The 19,695-nt window shown below is 34.0% G+C and overlaps 2 protein-coding genes across 2 annotated transcripts in view; one reads left to right on the forward strand and one right to left on the reverse strand.

Annotated features, from left to right (window-relative positions):
* Window positions 1–402: 402 nt before the first annotated feature.
* On the reverse strand, window positions 403–19,439 carry LOC106075297 (peroxisome biogenesis factor 2-like). The gene is made up of 8 exons (XM_013236265.2): window positions 19,291–19,439; window positions 15,646–15,723; window positions 14,574–14,636; window positions 4,518–4,721; window positions 3,689–3,841; window positions 3,169–3,216; window positions 2,828–3,037; window positions 403–2,481 (listed from the first exon to the last, which is right to left on the reverse strand). Exons 1-8 carry the CDS (start codon window positions 19,327–19,329, stop codon window positions 2,362–2,364), a joined length of 915 nt encoding a protein of 304 aa, XP_013091719.2. The 5' UTR covers window positions 19,330–19,439; the 3' UTR covers window positions 403–2,361.
* Window positions 8,143–19,695, forward strand: part of LOC106067583 (rootletin-like) — an 80,533-nt gene continuing 68,980 nt past the window's right edge. The window contains exons 1-3 of the mRNA XM_056008194.1: window positions 8,143–8,299; window positions 11,402–11,553; window positions 11,827–13,385. Of these exons, the coding sequence (XP_055864169.1) occupies window positions 11,442–11,553; window positions 11,827–13,385 (1,671 nt within the window). The 5' untranslated portion in view covers window positions 8,143–8,299; window positions 11,402–11,441. The remainder of the gene's footprint in view (window positions 8,300–11,401; window positions 11,554–11,826; window positions 13,386–19,695) is intronic.

Consider the following 19,695-nt stretch of genomic DNA (forward strand, 5'->3'; position numbering starts at 1 on the left):
AGTAATTTGTTTTCTCTAAATTTATAAACATATACATATATTTAAAATATTTGTTAAAATGGATAAGAAGTGAGCGCAGTATCAATGTAAGTGTTCAGTCTAATGTGAACTGAAGAGATCTTCACATGACAGAAAATGTGCAGTACTATCTGGGTGGATTTTTTGTTGATTTCTGAACTCCAATTTCATGAGATATTGTTTTAGCTCCTTATAGTCCTCAAAACAGTTTTGCAGCCCAAGTTATTGAGTCAGTATTGTGTTAAGGGAAGTTATCAAGATATCATTATGACAAAGTCTGTAACAAACAAAGAGTCTGGACATTCAAGTCTTAACCAACAAAATGACAAAGCTACGCTCTCTACACAAACATATATTAAACACAATCATAAAACATGAACACTATTTTCTCTTTTTACACTTTTACTTCTTTAAAAAACTTTACTTGTCCTACATTTTGATACTAGAGAATTGTTAGTGATGAGATGTGAATGTCAGGTTTAAAATTCATAATTATTTCAAATGGATTAGAGTCTGGAATGCAATAATTGAATAGTAGAGATACCTTATGGTTTCAAGACAAAATATTAATTACAAACATAAAATGCATTAACAAAACTATTATCAACATTGGTCTTTCTATTGGGTATTAAATTTTAAAATATTAAGAACCACTGTCATACATTAAAGAACAGAGTCAAAATGATTTTTTAAAACTTAATCAATAAAATAAAATTATAATAGGTTGAAACTATTTATTGAATTTCAAGACCAAGGGAAGTCATTTGAACAATCTGTTAAGTGTATTTATTAAAAATAGTTACATCAACCTTAAGATCTTTGAAACTAACTTACATCACATTTACAGTAACATGTAACAAAAAACATGATCAACAATCAATTCTTTTTGAGTACATTTGTAAAAAAAAATTTACAACCAAACTTTTAACTTTAACAGTAAAATTTTTCCTGTGCATTTAAATGAACATATCACCAAGTGCAGCAAAAGGATAAAAAAAAAAATGCAAGAGTTTTCTAAAGATGTATTTCATTAGCAAGTATAATCCACCATTAGAACCATTCTATTCAGAGTGAAGTTTTACTAAATAATTTAAAATTTATTGGGTTATATGTTATTATTTACATGGTAAATACATTTGTTTATCTAGTAAAGAAAGCCACAAAAGTGGATTCAAATAGTTCATAAAGTAATAGAAAGGCCTAAATTCCTCAAATGGATATTCAATTAAACTAGTAAATGATAATAAACTAGTATGTAGAACATGTGCAATTTTATAATTAAAACTATTAAACTTGGAAATACATTTTATTTTCTTGCATTATCTCCCTTCACATTTAACTTTCCGTTTGATTGTGTGTGTTAAACTTGAGATCTAACAAATATTTTTAGTTTGACAAACAAATATTTATCCACATTTTTTTTTTCAATAAATTTTCAATACAAACATTTTTATGTATTTTTACATTAAGTGGGCAAGTTTGCTCAAATGTTGAAATAATGATATTTACATCAGCTCTAATTTACAAATTTTATTCATAGTAACAAGTTAGTGGCAGTAATACATTACACACACACACATATATATATAATTTTGTTTGGTCCATTTTGTGAATGTTATGCTGATTCTTTGAATCTTTGATTCAAAACAAAAAAACTTATTTAACCTTTGATTGCAGCAACAACACAAAATGTCTAAAGGAATGAAAATGATGGAGAACAGAGACTAACTTTAAAAAAAAAAGATTCTCTAATAATTAAGATGATGAATGGTGGTTCAGTACAAAAAAACAACATTGAGTTTCAATCTTGCTAATTTATGTAGGTCTTAATTTGTCATGTGAAAAGAGGATAATGATAATCTCAAACTAGCAACTTAGTACAATGGTCACATAAAATGTAGAAAGCTAACCCACTTACTTTTAAATCAGTAAAAAAAAAATAATAAAAAAAACAGTGCATAGATCACAAAATTCAGCTACAATTTTTTTTTTCTTATTACAAACCATGTTAAATCTAAAGAAGGCATACTTTATAGCTGATTGATCAATAGGACATCTGATATTTTGGATTTTTGCACATCGGCACAATTTAGGCCATGTTGTGCCGCTGACTGATCAAAGGACCAGCCATTGTCACCTCTGTCAGGATCTGGTGTGCATAGACTGAGTAACAAACCAAAAACTTTGCTTACAAATAGGCACAAATTTTGTTCATAATATAACAAAAAAAGGTCATGCTCATTAACAATGTTTTAATAACACCAGCAAGTTTGAACAGGAAGGCACTTAGTGCCAGCCTGCATGTCTGAGAAGTATGCCACGATAAAATATTTCCAACACTTTTCATGAGCTTGTGTTTCTTTCTGGGTTAATGTGGGCCTTCACAGTCTGAATGCTGTCTTCACTGACCACAGGATGACCACACAGGGGACATGTGAAATTGGGATCAGCTAAAAAGTTTGCCTGAAAGAACAAGCAAAGAGTTATTTAAATAAAATACCAATGAAATGATTTTCATGTCTTCAAAGTTTTAATTAAACCACAGTTTTATGTGTATCTCTTTATTAAACCCGAAAAATTGACTAACAGTTAAAAAAAAACAGGAAAAGCTTTTAGATTTTATCAAGATGAAGAGATACAGTCAGTCAAGACAAAAATAAACTTCGACTCTTGTGTTGTTTTTTAATCAGAATAATACTTTTTTCCCCTTTCTCTACTCGACTCAATGATGTAAGTGTTAAATTTAATACTTAACTTAATAGAAAAAAAAAGTTTTGCTTGGTCATAAGTATTTACAATGAACACCTACTTGTATACAGTAGTAACAGAAGACATGTCTACAGCCAATCTCCCTGGGCATCACTGGCCAGTCCTCACAAATTGCACAGGATGTCAGGTCTGTATGTGTTCGTTGTTGTAAGTGACCTTTGGTGCTGGAGCTTTGGCCTCTCACCCAGCGATTCAATGTGTTCTTTATTCTTTGAAAGTTTATTAAGGGCAGGAGAAAAAAAAGAAATTCCTACAAGAAAAAAAATAATAAATTTGACTATTAAAAAGTTTTCCATTTAAAAAGAACTGTAAGGAGTAATGAATCCTAACTAATTAAGTAATTGTTAATGCTTATAAACATTTAGTATGACAGGTACTTACTGAAAAGCCATGCCACATGAGCTCTCTGGTCATAAACTCAAAGCCAACCTAAAATATTGCAAATTTTAAAAAATAATAATAAAAAAAAAATTAAAATATGACATCATGATGTGTGATAATCAACTGAGCCAATCATTAGTATTTTGTCAATTAATTGGATTTCTGTAGATATAAGATGATAGCTGAAGGCTAGGAGAGGAAGCTGTACATAATACTTTACAAGTCTTCAGCTTGTGCAGCATATATGTGAATTTTTAGTGTTAAGTTTTAAACTTCTGTTGTATTCTTTTATAAATCAAAGAATGTGACTTTTATTATTTTAAGGGGTTGGTGCTGCACATGTTTCAAGATGGAAAGAAATGTATTAAGTTAAAAATGTTTAAAAAGGGATCATTCATCTTTTGGTGTTAAAACTGTAGACTCTAAGAAATAAAATTTATCTTATTAACAACCAATGATAGCCTCAAAACAAAAATGTTCATTTTGTGTATAGTATAACTTGAAGAGATTAAAAATCTACCTGTCTAAGCCCTTGCTGTTGTGGAAACTTTGCTCTGATCCCAAGCAATCTCTCTAACAGAGTTAGATACACACCTTGGCGTAAGAAAACCAAGAGGTTAATGAATGCAGACACTTTAAACACAGTTTCTATCTGCTGAACCCACCATGAGACCTGAAGAAGAAAACAAATATTGCTAAGTATGAAAGTCATTAATCATGAGAGGACAAACCATATTTTGAAAAATCATTTTGCAAGTTTTACTAATATTTATAAAATAACAAAAAAAATGTTTTTGCTGTCATTAAAAGTTTTAATATTGCAACAGGCGGTGAAAAGGCCAAACTTTTGAGCCGGTTGAAATTCTGTGTACTTTATTTGCAGCTAAAACATACATCTCAAATTGAAAGAACTACACATGCTAAATCGGAATGTGGCATATTTTGGGTTATTGAAATGGACACATAATCACCTACTATATGTAACAGAGGAGGCATAGTGGCTGAGTGGTAAAGTGGCTTTTGAACAGGTTGGGTCTTAGGTTCAAATCTTGGTATCCACAAGGATTTTAGGACTTTTAGGATGCATCTGAGTCCAAATATTTACATAAGTAGCTGACTTTAGTTGGGGACAGTCAAGTTGGTGGGTTGTTTAACTGGCCACATTACAGCTCATTAACAATTGGCCATAGAAATAGATGACTTTCACATCATCTGCCCAAGAGGTTGCAAAGGGAACTTTATACTTCAATGGAAGCTGGTTTTCACTTCATCTACCGCTAAATTAAACCAATGGCAACAAAAAACACCACAAATACAAACAAGAATAGCTGCACTGTAACTCAACTTACTGTGGAGTCCACATTGGATAGGCCCAAGTAATATAACAATGTAGACAGACGCTCCTTCAGCCAAGGGAAGATAATTACCAAGAGGCCATATAATATTTTCTCTCTCCCTGTAATTGCAATCCATGACTTGTCCCTGTACTTTGTGAAATATTTGATTCCTAAAATCTTTTGACCAACTGTTGAGCCACTGTCATAGAGAGCAAACTAAAATATTTAGGTAAAAAAATTGATTTATATAAGAAAAAATTGCTTTTAGCATTAGCAAAGTAATAATGTATTACAACATTGCAGATACATAAAAACTGAAAATTCAGTGATAAAAAAAATAAATATCATAATTAAATAAGAAAGGATTTAACAATTGCCAAACAGATAATCATAACCCGCTAAGCCTAATGTTTAAAAAAAACAACTTCACAGTATACATATAATACAATAAAGGATACATATAATACAATAAAGACAGGGCTGTAATACAACTGTAATAACAGGAAATCAAAGGTCCTTGATCTTTATTGACATTACTTGTTGGCAGTAATACAAAGAACACTCAGAGGGACATTATCATAGAATACTCTCCCTTACATTCTTTGTAAATGCTAGAAACAGGAAGCATTAGGAGAATAGGTACCAAAAAAAAAATCTTATTTACAGAAAACTAAAAAGAGGAAGAATGAAGTAGAATCAGTAGACATGATATACACGTGGTCATATTGAGGCATTGTGAACCATAGTTCATGAAATTAAGGTAAACTCTTTCAAGGTTAATGAGCACCTTTAAAGCCTTCAAACCAAACTTCAAATCACTAGTTACAAATGTCAGAGACAACAAGAGGATTAAAACCTTTGACCTTTGAATGTGCATCAAAACATTTAAACGTCCATCCCATCCTTAAAGGAAGATAGCAGACAAAAACAAAATGTGCAAAAACATTAGCGTACACAAGAACTCTTTTGTTCCCAAGACAAAAGCTCATGATGGCAAAAAACAACAACTGCACTTTAAATGTTATACTATGATTGTATGATAAGTTATTTCCTTGGGAAAGATCAATGTCAGTGCCATGCAAATAACCCAATCCCCAGTCTACAGGAAGCTGCCTGTTCTCAAGAAAGTTGTCCCCCAAGCCTACGTTACACACTATAAATAATGTATGTAAAACCTATATTTCAGAGCACTCCCAATAAAATCAAACATTATTTTGCATTGAAATCAGCAGACCTATCAAATGACGCTCACAAACAAATTAATGGATAAAAATCAGTAAGCTTGGCAGTTGTCAAGTCTACCTGTATCGAATGACACTTTAATGTAGACCAGCACAGGATCAATATTCAATTCACTATGGTTATAGAATATAGATCAACCCTATTGGATTAGTAGCTGCTGTAAAGAAAAAAGAACCAGGGGGAAGTAAGTCGAAGATTAAACAGCCACGTCTGCTGACGTATTCAGTCTGCAGTGTTAATGTAGCACCAATCAATTATCGTTTCTTATGGTGACATTGTGACAATCATAACAACAGAACTTCAAGAAACTTCTTTGATTTATTTCCCCTTGGCTAACAACGACAACTCTCCCGAGAAAAGCCTACTTAAGTACCACTAAAAGTTTTCTGTCAGGCAAAATCTAAATCCCGGATATTTTTCGAAAGAATCTAGTTTTGATAGCAATGTAAAATAGCGATATGGCTGTTTGTACTTTTGAGCAGGTGTATGTGTTTTTCTGTGAGTGACTGTATGTATAACTCGTAGCGTTTCATTTCATATCACCGGGAGATCCAACCCCGCCTCTTATCGTAATTTAAACCAGTCAGCACAATAGCAGACAAGCGAAATCGCTTTCCAGAGAGCACCAGAAGTCTTTTCATTTAATTAGCGAAATGTACAATCGAGACATTGCAATACACTTATGTGTGCATATATCGTTATGAATGATAATAGTGGCAGCAGACCACGTGATTACAATCACATCGCTAGATCTATAGGTTCACTCACTAAAAACGACCCCCCCCCCCTCCGGCCCCTTTACAAACAACGAACTTAAAAATACGGAAAAAAAGAAAAAAAAAGGGGGGGGGGGGGATTCTAGTGATTTAAAAAGATCAATACAATAAAATATCGATCCTCTCTTAAAAAAAAATAAAGTGTAGAAATGTGGGAGATAAAGACTTATCACTTGAGCCCAATATCTGCCTAAGTGTCTACGTCTGCTGAAAGATGGCGCTGTGCCACCAGGTTAGATAACTCGAGCAGTGTACTAATATATACACATAAAAATCACTCAATAGGCTATAACCAGATTAATTTGAAAAAAAAGGTTTCATTGCAAATCAAATTAAATCGACTAGATAACAACAAAAACATAACAACCAAAGGTATGAACATATTGAACAGTAAAAATGCCACGTAGGCATTTAATGTGTTCGCTAGTACACTATCGATTAGCGTTTATATTTCATTTAACTATTGTAAAGGGAGACCATCCAAGGGGCACGGTATCGATACAAGATACAGTGACCAGATATGGCGTGTTCAAGCTCCATATCTATGAAAAAGACATACAAAATATACTATGTACTTGGAGGATCAGTTTCACGGACAAAATGTCAATTGTATATGTGCCCCAGTTATGTGTGTGTGTGTATGTAGGCCTATATGTATTTGGGGGGGGGGGCTTATGAGAACTTTGCGTGGTCACGTCAGTATCGTCTCAGAGTGTGTATGACTCCGTTAATCAATTATTTTGAAGAAATTGACTATTCTCTGTGGGCTCCAAGTCCTATCATAGAAAGTATATGAAAAGAGACAGAGGGGAGGGGGAGGTGCGTGTACGAAGATGATATAAAATGGGACAGTCAAGAAACATTAGGAATACAATTTAAAAAAGAAAATGGAGATCAACATCTGGGACGAGGCAAGAAAAAGTAAATGTAAGCCCCCTTCAGCAACCCACGATTTCTTGATGATCTATTCAGGTTATTATTTCTTCAGTTGTAAATGTAAAAGCAGCGTCCTATAAAAATGTATACAGAACTACACCCACAAAAGAACACAAAAATGTTTTACATTTGCCAAGCGTTCCTTGAGTGAACATGGAGATTGTATAAATGCCTCTTATAGCTCTAGGGGCAGAGGATGTAAAGTTCTCCATAGACGGCGGTTAACGAGGGTGTCATGTGGACATCACAATGACTAACAGCCTTGATATCACAGTAAATACAAAGCAATAATTGTTTTAATTACCATTTAATAAATGGGTGTCAATTATGGTTCTTGTACAATGAATCGATAATTTAAAAGAAAAGAAATACACATGTCAAAATAAAGGTACGAAAGAAAATGTCACAAGGGGAGATCATTCAAAAAAAATAAAAATTCATTGATCCAAGCAGATCCAAAATAAATGGCGACAAAACAGAAAATATTAACACTTCGACAATATAATCGCGAAAGTAGTCAATTTATTTGTAAGTTTTAGCGCAATGAGTTTACATGTTTAAGTAAGACATAATTCCTTTCTTTCTTTACGCGAGTTTTAAAATATACGTTTCTTTCAAGACCTCACTTTGTTCCCGATCAATAGCCCCCAACATATCGGATTCGAGTCACTGAGACTCTACTGAGAGTGGTGGTAGTTTATGGCAGTGATTTTCATTATTTGGCGAATAAAGTCGAGCACACGTGTGTTGATTTCGCTTTGTTTTCAACAAGTTGTAAGAAAATAAGACATGGCTATCGACCCACGTAAGGATTTAAAGTGGACGATTCAATGTTGACATGTAAGTGCTCTCGCTTTGTTCACAAAACTCAACTGTAGTCATACACCTGCTAATGGGGCCTTTTAAATAAGTTTTTAATAACAAGGCTGGCATTTAACAGCGTTAGCAGTTCAAAATTCACTGTTTAATAATCAGTCCATATGACAGCTATACTTGTTTTTGTTTTTTTCTAATCTCCAGCCCATTCCTTGACTTGGTTTTGTTGGGGCACTGTGCAAACAGGCAGGGACGGCCTCAGTGTTACGAAGCTGAAGTTCCGTAAGGGTTCCGCCCTTGCAGGGAGCAGTAAGGGGGCTCCTCGTTCCCTTCAGAGTTGAGGCCGGTGCGACAAGGCGGCACAACTCTTAGTCCGTTTTTCCCTAGCCCCTCTTTCTCGCGGACCTTCATTTTACAGTGCAGAACTAAGCCAATACTTTTCAAAGCATTCGTTCAAAGGTCTACAATGCATCTTTTTTTCATACGAACACCAGCCCAACTATGTATTTATAATTTACATAGACTTTTATCTATGTTAAATATATGCATTATTTCTTTCTTTTTTTTTCTAATACGTTCACAAAATGGAGGCATATCCATAAGCAAGCTTTTTTTTTGTGTTTGGTGTATCCGGTGTACAGTAGACCTAAGTATTGATAAGCTATCGTTTTGAAAACCATATAATACATTATTTTTTTTTAGCACATAGAAATAAATTACAAATGAAAATGTCAACAAAGAGAAGCTTACTCTGTATAAAATATTCAATCCTTGAGCTGCCCTCTTACTCTCTTTAATGTTAAATAATCATCTATGCTAAATATGCAAGCTGTAGTGGGGAAGGTTTTTTTTTAAAATTAAACAACTAACAAATCCACGCTTAGCCAACGCATTCACATCTCTGAACTAAGTTATTCCCATCTCTGAACTTAGTTATTCCCGTTATGACCTTTTCATTGTTCATTGATTCAACCAATATTGAACTTGAACAAACGGACAGGCCATTTTATGACCCTCGTGTGAGCACGATGTGGGTGGAGGCCAGCAGTAAGGACCGCTCACCTGGGCGTGTATTTGCACTGCATGTGTTGGTTAACAAATGTTGCTATGACAGACAGTGAAACAAGCGGCGATGTTGTCAGCTCACGGAATGCATGATAAATGAAGCCACCAGCCCTTACACAGTGGTAGAGTTCAATGAACTCACAAGTAAATTTCCTGAACAAATAATTGCATGCCAACTAGACACAAAAATGAAAACGTTATCCGTTTGACCAGTGCGTTAAACAGGGAGTCTCAATCTCAAAGCTGTCGCCAAAAAGTGAGAGCCCTTAAGAAGGCTACACGTTAAAGGCTTGTTCACAAATTAAGTTGATTTCGTTTGACGACAAATTTTCTATCACACTTACAATGCAAAGCCGTTTTGTACAAGAACATCTTTATCTGTTAGTTGTTTTTGTAGCCCACTTTAAAACAAACTGTGAGAAGCACTTAATGTAAAAATCTGACCAGCAAAGAAACCTAGATATCCCAGTTATATAAGTACTCCCGATCTTATATAAATTTTTTTAAAAGCTCTAACTCCCTAATTCTCTGACTTATCGTGGACGAAAAACAAAAGTTTACGTGTTATTACTTACTTTTGGTCTGCGAAAACTTTGTGTATTTTCATGATCAAAACCGCCGCAGTTAAATTTACCAAATAGATTTTTTTATTCGCAATTTCGAACCAATATTTTCTTTTTGGAAGCCGACACATTGAAAGCTGTAGTTGAGTATACTCCGTTTTTAGGCACTTTTACGTTGAAGCGAATGCACTCGTCTATAACTATAACTCAGTAGTAAGGGCAACAGACTAAATGTCTGAGGGTCAAGGAAGGGTGCTAGGTCCTAATCTAGCGTTAACTTTTTTTTTAAATAGCGTTTTTGTAAAATTTCATTTTATTCACTTGATCTACAAATAAGTTGATACGGAATTTATAACCTCGAACATGATACAGTTAAAGGTTATTTTAATTTTAACACTTGATTTAAAAAAATGATAGTATTTGAAAATATCAGAGAGCATATCAAATAATTCGATAAAAAGCTGAAAAGAATACTCAGAGATTAAATGTAGGACTATTTTTTAGACGTAGGCTGTGTGTGTGTGGAGAGGGGGGGGGGATAAGGTTTTGAGTTTTTGGCACATCGGCACATTTTAGGCCATGTCGTGCCCGTAATCCCTAAAAGGTTACTCTCCCTTCATACAAGGGCTAAATTTTATTTAGTTAAGTTATTAAAAATAAGGTTTATTCACAGTTAAAATAGTAAAGGTAGTGAAAATTTAAGTGATACTGGTAATTGAATTCAATTCCAAAAGTATGTGACTGGTAGGGTTAGCGTTATAAAGCGTGCCAATTAGATGGAACAGAAACTAAAAGTATTTAAAAAAAAAAAAAGGGGGTGGGGCGAAAACAAAAAAAAAGGGGGGGGGGGAGGTGAGGGAGAGAAAAGTGATAATAGAATTCACAGGCGAGAAGTGAGTGTGTTTGGGAAAGCGTTTATATTATTATATTGGTATACTAAAAAGAAGGAAGGTCGTCCATGGCAAAATAAACAAAATATATAGTCTGGAAACTAATCAACAGGCATAGCCGATGGGTTATGCTAGTAGATACATATAGAAACATTACTCATAGAAAAAATACACAAGCCAGTAAAAAGTTGTTGGGTTCTTAAGAGACAAAATCTTTAAGTCTTAAATAAGAAATGGGTGTTCAGATATGTTTAAGTGTTGATAACAGAAAAAACATAAGAAGTTATTTTAAAAAAAAGACTAAAAGATTTCAATGCGTCCAATAGTATTATTCTGTTTGTTAGACACAGCGTACATATCGTCTATTTACATTCTAACACCAACAACAATGATTATAGTTAGCATGACCATCTTGTTAAACATTTGACCCGAGATTAAACTCGGACATCTCTACCCTAAACGCTACATCAGGCGCTACCAGGCGTATGAGTTCTTGACCGGATCGCGACAATCAATATACCAATGATCGATCTTCTTTTGATCCCTAATAGGTTTAGCTTTGGGTCGTTAGTGTGTTGAGACATTTTGCTATGTTTTTTTCTGTACAGCACAGTAGCAGACTAGAAGTGAGCCAAGTGACAGACCACAATGAGCCAGAGTCCAAGCCCTGACCACAACGAACCAAGCGCAGACGAAGATGAAGGCAGTGCTGTTGACGACCAGCAGTTCAATGTCCAGCAGGCAGCCAAGCATGACACAGGTACACTGATAAATTAACTGCCCGATGTACCCACTAGATGTCTTGACTGAGAGGCATACTATGACTTCATGTTTGTTTCAAACCTGGCAGTCTGTCCATTCCTACTAGATGTATCTCCCTGATTCTTCCGTATTATTGCTTGTGCACATTTTCAATCAGTACATGTTTAGCTACGTTTGTTGATCTTTATACTCAAACAATGTTCAAATAATATGTGTACTAGTTCTTATTTACACATTGAATTATGCTTATTAAACTGCTTGTCATCATCAGATGAAGATGAGAAATCCAGTCTTACTGACAGTGAGGCCCACAGACCAAGCATGCAACAGGAGGAGCACAGTGAAGCTGCTGAAAACTCCAAAGGAAGTGGCACAGCCACCAGCCAAGGAAGTTTCGACAGTGTGGACAGTCTGAATGTAGAGGGAATCTCTCTTGTCAGGCAAAGTACCGATGAGATGCTAGACGAGGCAGATCCCAATCAAGTCAAGGTGATCAGTCCTGACCTATTGGAAGCTCATCCGAATATGATCCCTGCAGCCACTCCTCCATTGTCGACCAATATGCCATCGAGAAGGGCAACACCAGACCCAAAGGTGACTCCAGTCAGCAGGGAAGATGAGTCGGCACCCAAAGATTCTATCAGTGAAACTCTGGAAAATGTTGGCAGTGAGAGTGATGTGCCTGGAAGTAGGGACGAAACTGATAGTATTGTTCAACTACCAGATCTCTCTGTGAATGCCAAAGAGAATTTGTTACAAGAAGCACCACAAAGCGAAACACAAGACAGCAAGGAACTAGAAATGGGTTCATCACGCAGCTTGTCAGTAACATCTCCTGCTACAAGTCTTCAAGGCGAACACGAAGAAAACAATTTAAACATTGAGAAACAAAACGTAGATAAAGAGGACCAAAGTTTCATCCTAGATGATCAAATAGTAAATCAAAACCAACAAAGTTTCCACCAAGAAGATCCAAGCTTATATCAAGAGGCACACATTAGCGAAGATCTGAATGAAGAATCAGGTGATGTAGGAGAAGGCCCTGAAATAACCCAAGAGATATTTGCTTACGACACAGTGGACGTCTCTGAGAAACATGTTTATGACGACACACCAAACGTTTTTCTGAACACAGGAGTCTCGGACCACCACAAAGATGATGACAGCTTCTACGCCAGTGCCGAGGAGAATGTGGACGAGAAAGTCACAGACAAGCATTCCATGATCCGGTTCCAACTGGCGGATGCTGACACGGAAGAGCAGACCGTGGAGATTGTTGATGACGTCTACAGTGAAACATACGCCCCTAGAGACACCTGCCTGGAGGACAACGAGCTGTATGGGAGTGTCAGAGTTTATAAAACTGACGAAAACAACGTGGACGACGACGACGATGATGATGAGCACATAAGCAGTGTCAGTGAACACGAAGACAACGACCATCCAACATTTGTGAAGGCTTCAAATCAGGACAGGCACCTATTCATCTACTCTTCCAATGCACCGTACACATTGGGTGACAGTTTCTCACAGTACGAGAAATTGACAAAGAGATCCTTGGGTGACACAGACGAGTTGGTGTCTGGTTACCAGGACAACAGCTCTGTAGTAAGTGACGTTTTCAGTCCAAGACTAGAATCACACAGACATAGCAGTCTGACCAGGCTCAAGTCCAAGATGCCCAAGTTCTCCTCTGTGGCCTACTCATTTAAACGCCAGAAGCCTCAAGCACCCCCTTCAACTCCGCCCCCTTCCCCCTGGACTGTGTACGGTGATTTTGGTGGTTACTTTCTGAACGGGCAGAACAGTCAGAGTTCCAGGGACAATAAGGTTAGTTGTTTTTTTTTTTTCTACCATCATAAAATCCAATCATTGTAACAATTCAAAAGATCAGCAATTCTTATCAATGTTGTAACAAAGCATAATTTTTAATCACTATTTTAATAATTCAAAAGATCACACTATTCAACACTTTTAGCAATTCAAAATCTGGAATAAATGCTCTAACAATTTAAAAGATCACTACATCTAATCACTGTTGTAACAATGCAAAAATGGTCTTAATTATTTGCACTAAAATGAACATAATATTTCCTGCAATTTATAAAGGAGTTCAACTAGTTTTATAGGGTGTTATAGGCCTATCTATATCTACACTACATGCAACAATCTATATAATTATTATAAAAGTCTAAAGGACATTGATACTACTTGTGCCATTAGCTTACATAAATTAGTGTTGTGAATTTTAAAACAGATTACAATAGCAGAAATTTTTTATGAAATATAAAAATAAAGCTGCATTTCTAGGATTTGAATAGACTGAATAACTACTTGAATGGTTAAAATTTATAGAAGGATAAAAAGAGGAACATCTTTTTATCAGTAACCCATCAGTGAAAAAAAAAGGAAAAACAAAAGGAAAGCTTATCTAAAGGGAAGAACAACAAAAATCACTATTATATCTCTCAATATTGCAAAGTTTAACTCATTTTTCCTAAATAAAACAAGATTAACTTATTATCACTAATTGATTAACTAATTGGTTGATTCTTTTGATTGATTTATGTATTATCATTGCCTCTGAATAATTGTGCAAAAGTGAACCGTGGGAGCATAACACCTACAAAATTTGTACCAGACAGACAGAGTGAGTTGATAGAAGCTTTATAAAAACAACTGAGCAAGTTGAGAAAGAAAAGAGGAAAAATATTTTTTTTTATTCACATATAAAGGAAAACAATAAATAGAAATTTAACTACTTAAGCCTAAATACAGTTTGGAGGCATGGTGGCTGATTGATAAAGCATTTGACTTCCTAACCAAGGGATCCTGGGTTTCTTTTTTCATGAACACTGTCATAGGTTCAAATATTTTTTCCATTGCATTGTAAATTGTATTCTCTAATAAAACATAGTAATTTAACAATGAACATATTTTTAAACATTTCCTTTGGTATCTCTTAGAATCAATATCAAGATTTTATTATTTATAGCAAATTTTTAAAAATTCAATTACCTTCCAAAGCAATAATTTTATGCCAGCTTGTATTTCTGGATCAAATCGAGTCAAAAAGGCTGTCTTTGAAAAAAAAATGTTTTTATAATTTAATTATTACAGCATAAAATACTAATCTATGCATTTTTGCTATTGGTTCATAACTAAAATTTTTTATTTTATTAATTAACAATGAATTAAAGTCAAGTTTTTATCTCTCAAATCTAAAAAGATTTAGATATTTTACTAGGGATGAAAACTTCTAACAATAGTGTATCTTTATATAAAGGTATCTGAGTATCAGGTATTAAGATACACAAGTTAACAATTACTAATTATTACATAATATATTGCATTAGTTTTATATCATACACAGTAATATATGCCACCCCCCTTTTATGCTAGTAGTAATGCATACAAATTCTGTTAGAAACTTTAATGTTCGTGACAAGTCTGACAAATTATTTGACATTTAAGAAATTTTTTTTTAAGCAAAAATTTCACATTGTCATTATAAGGTGTGATGATATATATTTGAGTGCCAAAAAAACAATGATTTCTTGATGTTCAATGAAATTGTGTTAATCAGACAATGTGCTTCTGTTGTTCTAATTTTGTACAGTTCTCTCTATTGGACTATTTCAGAATTTTCAAATAATATCATGATGCTGGAGATACTACTTCAAAGTATAAACTCAAAACTGAAATCTACTTTAAATAAATACAAAGCTTTTATTCTGGAACTAGGAAACACTTTAATACAATACACTACATATAAATGTACAGTACAATACAAATTAAATACAATTAAATTCTTTTACTCAAGTCGCCATGTCCAAACTATTTTTTGAGCTTACGGGAAAACCATCATCGTTTTAAATAAACAAGATACAAACATGACCTTTCGCTAGAAAGTTTTCAATCTAAAAATAAATTAATGCAATAGCTGCTTTATGTTATGTGACACAAGGTTTAACTTAGAATTTCTTAAAGACTTTTAGCTAATGACTAGTCGCTGTTTAAAAACTATTATTGGTAGAATCTGGTAAAATTTTAATAATTATATAAACAACAACTTTTTAATATAACCTACCGTGTGATATTTAAATAGCTGAGCAATATGAGATTTGGTTAACCTCACTAATTCCTGGTCAAGTTCTGATGTATCTAACTAGATAACACAGAAAAAATAAAATTCATTTTTATTTAAATATGTGAACATTTGAAATCTATATTTCTTCTTTAAAATTTAAAGTCTCATAAGCATGGCCCATAAGAGGCTATTTGTGATGGATGCCAGTCCAACTCCTGTCCTAGCCTTCACGTGTGGTTCAGATATTGAGCCGACGGAACTTGAGAAGGGGCAAAGGCGACCAACTGGTGTCTAAACCAGTAAGATTCAGCCAGGAGGGGGTCGAAGGCCTTGGTTGGCCACCCACCTAGGAAAAGAAAAAGTCTGAATCGATACCTCCTCACTACCTTGTGGCTATACCCAAACATGGGAAAGGCTTCATGAGACAACCCTGAGGAAATATCTGGAGCTAGTGACCCTTAGGCCTGGCAGATCCTATGTTGCCACTGATCCCAAACTGTATCGAATATTTTCCGCTCCTTTGGAAACATCAACTACATGAATAGGGTGAGCTGCTGTGTGGGCAACATCATTTCAACCATAAATAATGCCCAGGCTTTCATCTTGTTTATCCATAAGTTAGTATGGGCCATGTTTGTAATGTATGGACTTAGATCCAAATATAGATCTTTAGAATCTATATCTAAGACTCTATTTTAAGACAAAAACATTTTTTTATATAATAATATAGATCTATATCCTAATATTTAAATCAGTAGCTTTTGCCAAGGCCAAGGGTGCAATTCAGATGTTAGGTTAGCCCCTAGAGATTATATATAGTCATTTTCGTCTAACGAACACTCCCTATTTTCTGATCTTAGATTACACAATTAGATCTAGATCTCCATTCTAGCTCTAGATTTACGTACATTCTATTATATAAAGGTGCTGACATCATAAAATATCTCTGGTTCTAGATCTAGTCTAGATGAATTAGAATTAATCAATCAATTAATCCCCAATTAGCTTGAAGACGTCATATAAACTGACACATTGAAAGGAAATCAACTTTATTTAGATTAGTAAGATCTAGTAGACATTTAAATCTTCGCGCGTTAACGCTGAACGGTCTGTCTTTAGTTAATGTAAAAAGAAATTGATATAAAATAAGAAAATTAAAGATCTATAATAAGAAATTTTTAATACAATAACTATGAGATGTTCGTTAGCACACTGAGAGTGTTCACTAAGTTAAAAAGAGGGGGAATGGTATATACATTCGTTAATGTCTGGGATGCATTGACCTGACCCTCTTTGACATCATATATTTTATTGTAACTATGCGTAGCATAACAAAACAACATATCTATTTTTATAGACAAATGGATGATGAGTTAATAGAGTCTAGATGTTTGCAGTTTTTACCTAGGACTAACCTTTAGTTTTACAGAGCTATACAAATTCAAGCATAAAAATTGAAGCGGCAGGGCTTAATGTGTTCGTTAGACAGAAATGACAATATAACTATAAAAATATATTTATATATATATATGGTAGATTCTTATAACTGAACACCGACTTTCGGGAACTAGGTCAATTTTTTATTTTATTTTTTTATTTGGTGAAGGTTTAACTTACAAAAAAACTGAAAGCAGATTCTTATTCTGCAACTAAAGGACTATAAAAATAGCTGTGTTCCTTTGTATTACCACCCATAGTCAAGATTTTATTTTAAAATAAATTAGGTCACTTCATGCTCCTATTTTGAACGCAGTTTTTGGGCTTTCTCCTTTAGTTGAACAGTGAGCACCGGTGTTGAACACCACTATGTAATTGCTAATAAATTATCTCGGTGTTACTTAAAAATAATTTAGATTGTAGTAAAAGAAGTAGATTCAATTTTGCAATATGTATTTATAGTCTATTTCCTCATATACTCTCTCTATTTCTCTCTTTATATATATATATATATATATATATATAAATATATATATATATCGTGTATAGTTTATTTATTTAAATACCTATATAATCTATGTGTAGAAACAGACAGAAATAAATTTATATAGATTATAGAGCTATAAATTAATTATTTTAATTTAATAAACATGATATTTTCTACTAGGCTACTTGTATTTTCTCTCTGTCTTTCTTTTAACTCCCATCCAAGGACCCTCTTCTTGTTTTCATAATTTGGATGTTCGTTTTGTGACACCTTAACATCCCCTCCCTCCCATAGATGCTTATAATTCTTTTCATGACTCTCTCCCCCTTCCCTCCACTGCCTGTTGGATAGTTTGTGACACTACTCGCTGAGTGTATACCTCTCCTTACCGCCTGCTTATCTTGCGTGATCACATGCAGTGGGCATGGTCTCTGGCTTCAAATTAGCAGCCCACACTTTTTCTTTCATTCATAATTTATATATTCTAGATATCTCTATCTAGGTCATGTTTATTCATTGAAAAAATCATAGATTTATTAATCCCAATAATATTTCTTAATACGATTTTGCTGTGTTCAAAAAGGAGAATGAGCTGAATTCATTATTATTTGTTTGGATACCCCCTTTTTTAATTTTATTTAACAGCTAACGGTATAAATGTGATTGGAATGTCTTTCTAAAGATGTTTGGAAGCTTATTTTGATATGCCCATCAGCCTACGATCAAACAGGCTCATGATATAGCCTTCATCCCTTATATGGGTATGAATTGCCGGGGGAGGTTAAAACAACAGCTTAACATACATGGTTACCGAGAATCTAAATAACTGCCATCTGCTTTGGAAAAACGGAACAAAATTACCAGAACTTATCTAAAATTGGACATGCTCAGTCCCGAATCGTCGATTTTAGCTCCAAACATAAAAACAAATGAATTACAAACAAAAAAAAGCGACCCGTTTAGAAAGGAGAATTTGATGGGGTGTTCAAACTATAAGAGCCTCCTAGATCTAGTTCTAGATATAAATATAAAAAATATATAAATATATAGTTATATACTCATACTGATCAGCAGCCGATCTAGATTCTAGATCTGGATCTAATTTTAAAATTTATAACATAATCATAAGACAAATACTTGAAATAGACCTTAGTAAGGCTAGTAACTTAGGCTAGTTTTATTAAGTAGTTTATTAAATTTTAGTTAGTTAAACTTGAGTAGTACTAACTTACTTATAAACTTTATTTTAACTTAGACTTAGTGTAGTGACTGTAGTCTTAGATAATAATCATAAATCATAATTAAATAATCTAGATTTAAGTAGATCTAGACTAGTCACCTAGTGATAGGCTAGTGTGTCACTGTGTGTGTGTGTTACTGTGTAGTAATTAGATCTAGATTTCAATCTTAGATAAGATAGTCTAATTATCTGATACTACTGATAGTAAGTAAGTTGACTAGGTCTAAGACTAGTGTCTAGACTAGAGTCTAGTGACTAGTCACAGTCTAGTGAAAGTGACAATCAAGTTTAGTGAAAGTCAAAGTGATTGAAAGTCTGATGAATGAAGCTCAGTCAAGCCCCCAAGTGCCCAAGCCCAAGTTAAGTAATAAAGCAGACAATGTTTTTTTTTTAAGTAGGCACTATTAGATCTACTAGATTTAGATCTAGAGTCTACTACCTACATTAATATTATGAATGCGTTAATTTATCTTTTTCTAACCTGGCTAACTCGAAGTGCATCTACTGGAGTTGGCTCCATGCTTTGTTATTGTTTTTCGATTAAAGATCTAGACTAGGACTACATTTTAATTTATCGATTTATTTTCCTGTTAGGCTTAGGTAAAGCTAGTCTTAGAAATCTGTACGAAACTAAATAAAATTCACATACTCAATGTATTTGAGCATAGTAGGCTACGCACAGACCTAAAAATGTCATTAACAATGTATCTTTTCTTATTTATTACAATTACAAACGTCCTTCTTAAAAGAATTGTCATCAGGGCCGTATAGAAATTTTTTTAGCGAAAAAAAAAAGGCGATGGATCAAATCTCAAACATATCAATCTGGCTCTATGTCTAACATTTGTAAGCCTCCATGCACTAAGGCTCCGTACTGGGATTAATC

The sequence above is a fragment of the Biomphalaria glabrata genome, chromosome 13, assembly GCF_947242115.1.
Source record: "Biomphalaria glabrata chromosome 13, xgBioGlab47.1, whole genome shotgun sequence".
Taxonomy (NCBI): Eukaryota; Metazoa; Mollusca; class Gastropoda; family Planorbidae; genus Biomphalaria; species Biomphalaria glabrata.